Source organism: Cherax quadricarinatus, chromosome 74 (genome assembly GCF_038502225.1).
Source record: "Cherax quadricarinatus isolate ZL_2023a chromosome 74, ASM3850222v1, whole genome shotgun sequence".
In the NCBI taxonomy this organism is placed as follows: Eukaryota; Metazoa; Arthropoda; class Malacostraca; order Decapoda; family Parastacidae; genus Cherax; species Cherax quadricarinatus.
The window spans coordinates 19,379,173-19,391,514 of NC_091365.1; the positions used below are offsets into that span (position 1 = coordinate 19,379,173).

General features: G+C 37.7%; 1 protein-coding gene across 1 annotated transcript in view; it reads left to right on the top strand.

The window, feature by feature from the left end:
- Positions 1–12,342, top strand: part of LOC128700225 (beta-mannosidase) — a 143,161-nt gene that overhangs the window by 97,530 nt on the left and 33,289 nt on the right. Inside the window, 2 exon segments of the mRNA XM_070100814.1 lie at positions 5,550–5,727; positions 8,545–8,692. Coding sequence (XP_069956915.1) covers positions 5,550–5,727; positions 8,545–8,692 — 326 coding nt within the window.

Below are 12,342 nucleotides of genomic sequence, written 5' to 3' on the forward strand. Positions count from 1 at the left end.
TCTACATTATTTAGTTTATATGTGGCATGGTTATTGTCCTGTCCAACATTTAGAACTTTGCATTTGTCTATATTAAACTGCATCTGCCACTTCTCCGACCACTGCATCAGTCTATTCAAATCTTCCTGGAGTGCTCGAATGTCCTCGTCAGAATGAATTCGACGGCCTATTTTGGTGTCATCGGCAAACTTGCCGATGTCGCTCTTTATGCCCTCATCTATGTCGTTTATGTAGATTGTGAACAGCAGGGGGCCCAACACTGACCCCTGTGGAACACCGCTCGTGACGCTTCCCCACTCTGATTTCTCCCCATTTATGCAAACTCTCTGCTGCCTATTTGTCAACCATGCCTCTATCCAGGAAAAAATTTCTCCTCCTATTCCATGTGCTTTAATTTTCCTCAATAGTCTCTGATGTGGGACCCTGTCAAAAGCCTTACTGAAGTCCATATACACAATATCATATTCATTACCATGATCTACCTCCTCAAATACCTTAGTGAAAAAAGTTAATAAATTCGTAAGGCAGGAACGCCCCTTTGTAAAACCATGCTGAGATTCGTTGATTAATTTATGCTTTTCAAGGTGGCTACGAACTGCCTCGGCAATTATTGATTCCATAAATTTTCCCACTATGGAGGTTAGGCTTATTGGTCTATAGTTCGAAGCTAAGGACCTGTCACCTGTTTTGAAAATAGGTATCACATTTGCCATTTTCCACTTATCTGGCACCATGCCAGTTTGTAGTGATATGTTGAAAAGATTAGCCAAAGGTGTGCTAAGCTCCTCTTTACATTCCTTTAGAACCCTTGCATACAGTTCATCAGGGCCTGGGGATTTGTTAGGTTTTAATTTATCTATTTGCCTAAGGACCATGTCACTTGTGACCCTAATAGTGCACAGTTTATTATCGTCCTGTTCTACATAATTTATCATTACTGGAATATCGCTGGTATCCTCCTGTGTAAAAACTGAGAGGAAGTATGTGTTAAAAATTCTACACATTTCCTTATCACTGTCAGTGAGCTGACCCGAGGAACTTTTGAGTGGGCCTATCTTGTCCCTGATCTTACTTCTGTATACCTGAAAGAATCCTTTTGGGTTAGTCTTCGATTCTCTTGCAACTTTAACCTCATAATCTCTTTTTGCTTTTCTAATTCCCTTTTTTATTTCTCTCTTTAACTGAATATATCGATTTCTTAATTGCCCCTCTCCTCTTTTGATTTGCCTATATATGCCTCTCTTTTGACCAATCAGATATTTTAATCTATTGTTCATCCATTTAGGATCATTTTTGTTTGATCTGATTTCCCTATTTGGAACATAATTTGACTGAGCAGCTAGAACTATGCCCTGGAAAGCATCATATCGGCAACCATCACCACCTACCTGACCCCTAGTCAGGTCATTCCAGTTCAGCCCACCTAAGTAATTTTTCAGTCCTATGAAATCAGCCAAGCGAAAGTCAGGGACGGAGACTTGATTGCCATTATTAGGGGAATTCCATGATATGTTAAAACTGAGTGATTTGTGATCACTCTCCCCAAGCTCATCATTAACCTCAAGATTATTAATTAGTGTTTCCCTACTGGCAAGAACCAAGTCAAGGAGGTTATTTCCCCTAGTTGGCTCTGTCACAAACTGTTTTAAAAAACAATCCTGGATCGTATCAAGAAAGTCACCCGACTCTAAATTTCCTGTCAAATTGCTCCAGTCAATCTGTCTATAGTTGAAATCTCCCATTAGCACAACATTTTCGTATGTAGATGCCTTACGAATTTCGTCCCATAGAAGTTTACTGCACTCCCTATCAAGATTTGGGGCCCTGTAAATCACACCCAAAATTAGTTTTTCTCGGCCCTCGAGAAGCTGTAACCAAACAGATTCAGTGGCTGACGCTTCTAATTTAATATCTTGTCTAACACAACAATTTAAATTGTCTCTGACATACATCGCTACTCCACCACCTTTCCTGTTGACCCTGTCAGTGTGGAATAATTTATAGCCTTGTATGTGACATTCAGAGGGCAGGAGCGCTGGTGGTAGTGGGTAGAGGCAGTGGGTAGAATGAAACTGGGTAAGGCAGCTGGGATTAAAAGGATAAAGAGAGAAATGTTAAAAGCAGGTGGGGATATAGTTCTGGAGTGGTTGTTGCTTTTATTTAATAAATGTATGGAAGAGGGTAAGGTTAGATATCTAGAAATTAGGCAGAGAGCGTGCATAGTTCCTTTGTATAAAGGCAAAGGGAACAAAAGAGAGTGCAAAATTATAGGGGGATAAGTCTGTTGAGTATTCCTGGTAAAGTGTATGGTAGAGTTATTATTGAAAGAATTAAGAGTAAGACGGAGAGTAAGATGGCAGATGAACAAGGAGGTTTTAGGAAGGGTAGGGGGTGTGTAGACCAAGTGTTTACAGTGAAACATATAGGTGAACAGTATTTAGATAAGGATAAAGAAATTTTTGTGGCATTTATGGATTTGGAAAAGGCGTATGACAGGGTTGATAGGGAGGCAATGTGGAAGATGTTGCAAATGTATGGAATAGGAGGTAGGTTATTGACAGCGGTGAAAAGTTTTTACGAGGATAGTGAGGCACAGGTTACAGTATGTAAGGAGCGAATGAGATTATTTCCCAGTAAAAGTAGGCCTTAGCCAGGGATGTGCGATGTCACCGTGGTTGTTCAATATATTTATAGATGAGGTTGTAAGAGAAGTGAATGCTCGGGTGTTGGCGAGAGGTGTGGGGTTAAAAGATAAAAAATCTAACACAAAGTGGGAGTTGTCACAGATGCTCTTGGCTGATGACACTGTGCTTTTGGGAAATTCTGAAGAGACGTTACAGAGGTTGGTGAATGAGTTTGGTAGGGTACGTAAAAAAAAGAAAATTAAATGTGAATATATGAAAGAGTAAGGTGATGAGGATGACAAAAAAAAATAGGTAACGAAAGATTGGATATCAGATTGGAGGGAGAGAATATAGAGGAAGGGAATGTATTCAGATATTTAGGAGCGAACATGTCAGTAGATGGGTCTATGAATGATGAGGTGAATCATAGAATGACGAGGGAAAAAGCGTGAGTGGAGACAAAAAAAACTTTGTTCATGGAAGCAAAGATGGGAATGTATAAGAGTTATACCAACGCTCGTATATGAGTGTGAAGCATGGGTGGTGAATGTTGCAGCGTGGAGAAGGCTGGAGGCAGTGGATATGTCGTGTCTGAGGGCAATGTGTGGTGTGAATATAATGCAGAGAATTCGTAGTTTGGAAATTAGGAGGAGGTGCAGGATTACCAAAACTATTATCCAGAGAGCTGAGGAGGGGTTGTTGAGGTGGTTCGGACATGTAGAGAGAATGGAACAAAACAGAATGACTTCGAGAGTGTATAAATCCGTAGTGCAGGGAAGACGGGGTAGGGGTCGGCCGAGGAAAATTTGGAGGGAGGGGGAAAAGGAGGTTTTGTGTGCGAGGGGCTTCCAGCAGGCATGCGTGAGCGTGTTTGATAGGAGCAAATGGAGATAAATGGTTTTTAGTACTTGACGTGCTGTTGGAGTGTGAGAAAGGTAACATGAAGAGATTCAGGGAAACCGACAGGTCGGACTTGAGTCCTGGAGATGGGAAGTACAGTGTCTACACTCTGAAGGAGGGGTGTTAATGTTCCAGTTTTATAACTGTAGTGTAAGCATGCCTCTGACAAGACAATGATGGAGTGAATGGTGAAAGTTTTTCTTTTGGGCCACCCTGCCTTGGTGGGAGACGACAGGTGTGTTAATAAAAAAATATAATAAAATAATATATATATATATATATATATATATATATATATATATATATATATATATATATATATATATATATGTCGTGCCGAATAGGCAGAACTTGCGATCTTGGCTTAAATAGCAACTCTCATCTTGCCATATAGGACAAGTGAAAATTTGTGTATGCAATAATTTCGCCAAAATCATTCTGAACCTAACGAAAAAAATATATTTGATTGTGTTTGTTTAGTACTAAATTATTGTAAACGTATTTAAAATATATTTAGTTGGGTTAGGTTAAAATAAATTACACTTGTTATAATAAGGTTAGGTAAGTTTTCTAACATTCTTTTTTTTCAAAAATTATAAATTTTTACATTAACATTAATGAAAAAATATATCTTTAAACGTATAAGAGAAAATTTCAGAAAGGACTTAATTTTAAAAGAGTTCTTGCTAATTGACCAGTTTTACATATTCGGTACGACATATATATATATATATATATATATATATATATATATATATATATATATATATATATATATATATATATATATATATATATATATATATATATTACATGACCCCGCCTCCTGCTTCACCTCACCTGACTACAGTATATAAGCCACGTCTACGGCTGTGTTCTGTGCTTTCTACAAGATTGATGGACTGAACACATCGGCTCCAGGCTGAGGGACTGATTACCTCAAACTCATCCTCTCCTTATTCCTTCCTGCTTTGTATGAGACTGGTGAAGCCACTTTGTGGCGAAACGTTTCTTCATTAAAGAATCCCATATGTTGCACAAGTGTCTCAATTCTTCAACTTGTCAGTTTTCAAAACAATTCATCACAACAAAAAAGTAACAAAAACGTTTACTCGAGTGTTAATGGCCATAAATATCACAAAAATATCCGCTGCTTAAAAAGCTTTAACTTTTTGAAAAACTATCTATTATATAGATACTTTATTTTAGTTACACCACTAGATTTATCTGAGTAAATGTTTTATTTTAGTTACACCACTAGATTTATCTGAGTAAATGTTTTATTTTAGTTACACCACTAGATTTATCTGAGTAAATGTTTTATTTTAGTTACACCACTAGATTTATCTGAGTAAATGTTTTATTTTAGTTACACCACTAGATTTATCTGAGTAAATGTTTTATTTTAGTTACACCACTAGATTTATCGGAGTAAATGTTTTATTTTAGTTACACCACTAGATTTATCTGAGTAAATGTTTTATTTTAGTTACACCACTAGATTTATCTGAGTAAATGTTTTATTTTAGTTACACCACTAGATTTATCTGAGTAAATGTTTTATTTTAGTTACACCACTAGATTTATCTGAGTAAATGTTTTATTTTAGTTACACCACTAGATTTATCTGAGTAAATGTTTTATTTTAGTTACACCACTAGATTTATCTGAGTAAATGTTTTATTTTAGTTACACCACTAGATTTATCTGAGTAAATGTTTTATTTTAGTTACACCACTAGATTTATCGGAGTAAATGTTTTATTTTAGTTACACCACTAGATTTATCGGAGTAAATGTTTTATTTTAGTTACACCACTAGATTTATCTGAGTAAATGTTTTATTTTAGTTACACCACTAGATTTATCTGAGTAAATGTTTTATTTTAGTTACACCACTAGATTTATCTGAGTAAATGTTTTATTTTAGTTACACCACTAGATTTATCGGAGTTAATGTTTTATTTTAGTTACACCACTAGATTTATCGGAGTTAATGTTTTATTTTCATTTCGAATATTTTTAGAACCTTAAAAGAAGCGACAACTGAAGAGGACTGGAGTAGTTGGTCTCCAATAATGTAGCACCGACAGCATCATCCAGGAGGACAGGAGGAACTGTCACTGTAGATTGGTCTTCATATGCACCTCCCACCAGAAGATGGAAGTCTAAAGTCTTTTCAAGATTATCTATACCTTGGACAGGTAAAAAAAACTGCATACAAGTTATATACTTATTTCAAGCTTTAACATATATAATGGTATATAATGCAGTGCAACTGATTTTCCAGTCTTCATTTGGAAGGTCACTAAACCAACCATTATATCAACATCATTAAAAATCCCAAACATAAATTTATAATTAATTATATGTTCCAAGTTTTTACTATTACGAACAAATAGCTGTCATTCTGCTGTGTTAATATTATTATTAAAGGTGGTTACATTACGCTCTGTTAGAGGATACGTACTTGTAATTCTGCTGTGTTGACTTTACAGGATGAATGGTGTTCTCAGTTATTTATCTAAGTAATTTCTTTGTCTCTAAATCAATAACTTTTTTCTAGATTAGTTATATTAGTTAGATTAGTTATATTAATAGCTTTATCCCTCTTTCCCTATTTTAATTATCAGATGTTTGTGACTGATCGCTTCCGCACTCATGATGATGATTATTATGATCATAATTGAGTTAACGGTGATACTGATTATTATAATGATTTATTCCTTATCTGTCTCATCCTATACTCTATATACTATAGTAGATTTACTCATCACATGTCTATTAAATCAAAGAAAATGCTTATCTGCTTATAACTTCAGTGACTTCTAGGTAAGTCCGAAATTCAGTTTACTAGGTAAGATCATTTCCGAGGTTAGTTATGTGTCCTAGTCATTTTGCACGTCCTATCACAGCAAATTTGTGTGTGGTCTGTGTGTCTGTGTCCCCTCCCTGGAACATCCTGTCTTTGTCCACCTTGTCTATTGTGCGGGTTCCAAACAGGTGCTGCATACTCCAGTATGGGCCTGTGTGTGTGTGTGTGTGTGTGTGTGTGTGTGTGTGTGTGTGTGTGTGTGTGTGTGTGTGTGTGTGTGTGTGTGTGTGTAACTTAATTCGCAGATGCGTGAAATTTTTTACAAACATTATCGCTCACTTCACAGCAGGATTCGAGCCTGCACACTCTGCAAAGTACGCAGTACTTCAGTCACTCAGCCAGACTCCAGCTAAGTTAAGCATTTCACAATCTCTTTCGAAGTTCACTGCATGTAACAGGATTTAATGAAATAACTTATCACTAACCTGGTGTTCAGGGGCATGGGAGTGACTGCCCAGTTCACTGGCTAAAGTATTGCATAGATCGAACCCACGACCCTGCGTGGGTTCGAATCCTGCAGACTGTGATCTCTTTATGCTCTCCTGTTTCTGCGTGGTGGATTGATATAAAAATCGATTATGAGATCAGAACATACAGGAGGAGAGGCTCATGCTTGAGGCTCACTGGTATGCTCGCTGGGAAGAAACGTCAGACATCTCTGGCTGAATGGTGTAGACTGTAGAGGGTCACTTAGGGAACGCTGGCAGTCGCCCCTGTGTGGGTTCGAATTCTGCTGACTACGATCTTTCTCTGTGTATGTATATACACAGAAACAATGTCGTGCCTAATAAGCCGAATCGTCCAGTTTGGCCTAATGAAAAAGTTTTGGCCATAAATCAGCGGAAATCGATGTGAGCATAACGAGAAAAAATATTTATCATAGATTTAATTTAATATAATTAAGTTGATCGACGATATATATAGCAGAATTTAGCTAAAAAAATTAACACTTTTAGCGATGTTAGGTGAGGTTTCTAAGTTAGTTTTAGTCCAAACATAAAAATTATATTATTGTTAGTAAAAACAGATTAGCTATCTGTAAAAATTTATGGGGAAAAGATTGATTTTTAGGTGAGTTCAGCCTATTCGGTAATTTCGGCTTATTTAGTACGATATATATATATATATATATATATATATATATATATATATATATATATATATATATATATATATATATATATATATATATATATATATATATAACATTTAATTTGTCATTGTATAGACTGTAGAGTCCAGCACCGCATCCCTGCATGCACTAACCTGAACCTTACACACTGCATAAAGGTTTTCATTACCCTGTCTCCTCCTCTTCCATACATTTACAACATCTGCCACGTGACTCACCTATCCAGTCTGTCATATACCTTTGCTAAATCCATTAATGCCATAAACAGGTCCTTACGATTATCTAAGTACTACTTACTACACTACTCTCGGTCTACTCATCCCCTGTCATTCGTAAATTTTCCCTGCTCCTCTGAAATTTTATTTTTGTTCTACCTTTATCTCCCTCCATAACAATTCTGCCATAAAGCTTACCTTGTATACTCAGTAGGGTTATCCCTCTATAATTCCTTTATCGTTTTTGTTCCTTTTTCCTATATATAAGGGAACTATGCACGCTCTCTGTCAATCCTTTGGTACTTTCCTTTCCTTCATACATTAAGTGAGCAGGTACGCCAACCACTGAAATACTATAGTCACATCTGATTTTAAGATCTCTATCTTAATTCTAACTACCAAAGCCGCTTTACCCACTGTCATTTTTCCCACTGACTAACTCACTTTCCCTACATCCACCACAGGCTCAAACCCATTTCTTTGCCTTCCCTTTGCATGAAATCATCACCTCCCCTTCATTACAAACATCTACCAACTCGTTAATATATTCTCTCTTTCTTTCAGGAAATCATGTATTTGCTGATAATAGTGTGACTTTGTAAATGGTCTAAGTCGGACCGAAACGTCGTCGTAAGCTCCTCTCTTCTATGTGCGGGTTATTTGTGTATATTTGCTGAATAAGTAGATTGAAAATGTGTGCATGCAGTAAATTAGCGTAAAGCAGACTGAACGTATTGTAAATTTGTGTTTCTTTAAGAGAAACTTTTTCCGTGTACTCTAAGAATAATCTTCCTCATAGATCCATCAAGCAGTAGCGATAAAGACAGCAACTGAATTCTGTCGTCGAGACATGAGTGTCTTGGAAGACAATGGCGAGGGTTACACCAGCGGGGCACTGTACTGGCAGCTTAATGATATCTGGCAAGGGGCATCTTAGGCATCAATTGGTAAGTTAAATGCTCTAGCACTCAGCATACCCTGCTATTCAGTATACTTTGGTGTTCAGTATATTCTTGTACTAAGCATACACTGGTACCCAGTATACTCTGGTGCTCAATGTACACTGGCACTCAGAGTAACTAATACTAAGTATACACCTGTACTCAGTGTACACTGGTACTCAGTTTACTTTGGTGCTGCTAAGAAAAGACACAATAAATCTAACTGTTAAAAGGACCACTATTTTCTACATAGAGCTTTATGTAGTAACTCTGAACATACCAAATACGTATGTATATATACTCCTGAGAGGTAAGACAGAAACATGTGAGAAACATGTAGGGATGATATGAGTGAAATCATTCGAGTGTGGTGAATCGCGAGCTTATGGCAGCAAGTACACTTCAATAATAATATAATCTTTATTTCTACAAGTACATGTACAGTCCTAGCTGACATCAATCACGTACTACTATACAGAAAGCCCCTTGTTATGAAGAACATTTCGGGCAAATTAGGTCAGTTTTGTCCCCAGGATGCTACCCACACTAGTCGACTAACACCCAAGTTAGTCGACTGATAGGTGAACATGGACATCAGGTGTCTTAAGGAAACACGGCTAATGTTTCCATCCTTGCCGGGGCTTGCACCACGGACACTCAGTGTGTGTGAAGCGAGAGCTTTGCCTACCAGACCATGGGCCATGGTCACTTATGTTGAAATGTCATCTGGTTACTGGTTGTTACATTTTGTCCCATTGCTGGACAATTCTACTTCCAACAACTGTCCCGTAATATGATGCTTGTAAAGTGACAGGCAAAATTATCATGCCGTAGTTTTGGCCACTCGTATTCTACGTATCATTTGCAGGGAACAAGGTAACTGTTCCCTGCAGTACATATACGTAGTGGAGAAAGTATGTCACTGGTGAAGGTCAGGTGATGGCGTCAGGTCATCAAATAAGAAAGTAAAGTGGCAGCAGGGACGGCTATGAGATAATGCCGTCACCTGATCTTCACCAGCGACCTGCGATCTCCACTATTTCCTTTAGAGAGACGTATATCCCAGAACTCAAACATATCCAGTAAAGATGTTCCAAGTGTCATTTCACCCCATATTTTTAGTATGGTTATACACTCTACTTAAAATATAATGTTCAGCGTACTCTTACACAAATAACCAGCACATAGGAGAGAGGCGCTAATGACGACGCTTCAGTCGTGAATATGTCAATGGTTTAGGTCGAACCGAAATGTTATCGTAAGCTTGTCTCTGCTATGTGCGGGTTATTTATGTGTTGTTCCAATTACGGTATTGTGCCTTTTTCTTCTTTATTGTACTGTTCATCACAACCATCACAGAAAATGGTGCATACTCCAGTGCTAATGTTGTCTTGGCTGTTGTGTTCTGTTGTGATGAAATTTATGGTGTTTTATGTAATGGCTGAATCATTAAATTCACTGTATATCTGCATAAAAGAAATTATACATATATAGTAATAATCATCCTCTTTGGGGGCAAAAATGATTTTCTGGTCCCTTTGTTTGTAATCAAGAAGACTTGTGAAGGAAAGTGCTGTGTTGTGAAACTGTACTAACAATGTCACTTTCCTCTTCAAAATATTCGGCGCTGCTGTTCCTATAACTTTTCAGAAAGAACCCAGTCAAAACTTTTCATTTAGTTCTATCGCGATAAAAGAAGCGTTATTTTTGGTCTAGTTTGATAGGCTGGCCATCAAGAAATAGAAAGGTGGGCGTAGGAGTGTTTGAGTTGGACCTGCCTAGTAATACATTCTTGAGTGTCTTTTTCAGAGTCACAGGTCTTTCTATTAAACTCCTTTAGCCCACAGTGGCTTCTCAGACCTATATAAACATGAGGGGCTGTAACCACCCCTTTCTGAACTCCTTAAGTTCATCATTTATGTATTACTAGCCTTTTTACATTTACTGCTCTATTGTGTTAAGGGTTATAATGATTTAATTGAAATGAGAGTATTAAGTAATAAGTGGATTATTTTGTGTGACCATTCACAAGATAACTGCTAGTCTAGTCAAAACACAGCAGCACTCAAACTATAAAAGGCTTCAGAGAAACATAACTGTTTAGAAAAGCATATATTGATATTAATATTATTTACAGCATATATTCAGTCACAAAAATGGGTAAGCCATGTTACTCTCATGGCAGAAGTCACACTAACAAGACCCTAACAAGTCCACCATCGAGAAATGCTATGGTGAAACCTAACATTTCAAAAATATTTGGCATAAAACTAGCTACCATCACTACACTCTACATCTACCATCACTGCACTCTACATCTACCATCACTACACTCTACATCTACCATCACTGCACTCTACATCTACCAACACTGCAATATACATCTATCACTACACTCTACATACACCATCACTACACCATACATCTACTGCTTCACTATACATCAATCATCACTACACATCTACCACCACTAAACTATACATGTACCATCACTATGCTATACATCTCTCATCACTGCACTATACATCTACCATTACTACACTATACATCTACCACCACTACACTGCACATCTTCCATCACAACACTACACATCTACTATCACTACTCTATATATCTACCATCACTACAGTATACATCTACTATCAGTACACTATAAATCTACCACCACTGCACTATACATCTACCATCACATCACTATACATCTATCACTCACTACACTCTACATCTTCCATCCCTTCACTCTACATCTACCATCACTACACTCTACATCTACCATCACTACACTCTACATCTACCATCACTACACTCTACATCTACCATCACTGCACTCTACATCTACCATCACTGCACTCTACATCTACCATCACTGCACTCTACATCTACCATCACTGCACTCTACATCTACCATCACTGCACTCTACATCTACCATCACTGCACTCTACATCTACCATCACTACACTCTACATCTACCATCACTGCACTCTACATCTACCATCACTACACTCTACATCTACCATCACTACACTCTACATCTACCATCACTGCACTCTACATCTACCATCACTACACTCTACATCTACCATCACTGCACTCTACATCTACCATCACTACACTCTACATCTACCATCACTACACTCTACATCTACCATCACTACACTCTACATCTACCATCACTACACTCTACATCTACCATCACTGCACTCTACATCTACCATCACTGCACTCTACATCTACCATCACTGCACTCTACATCTACCATCACTGCACTCTACATCTACCATCACTGCACTCTACATCTACCATCACTACACTCTACATCTACCATCACTGCACTCTACATCTACCATCACTACACTCTACATCTACCATCACTGCACTCTACATCTACCATCACTGCACTCTACATCTACCATCACTACACTCTACATCTACCATCACTACACTCTACATCTACCATCACTGCACTCTACATCTACCATCACTACACTCTACATCTACCATCACTGCACTCTACATCTACAATCACTACACTCTACATCTACCATCACTGCACTCTACATCTACCATCACTGCACTCTACATCTACCATCACTGCACTCTACATCTACCATCACTACACTCTACATCTACCATCACTACACTCTACATCTACCA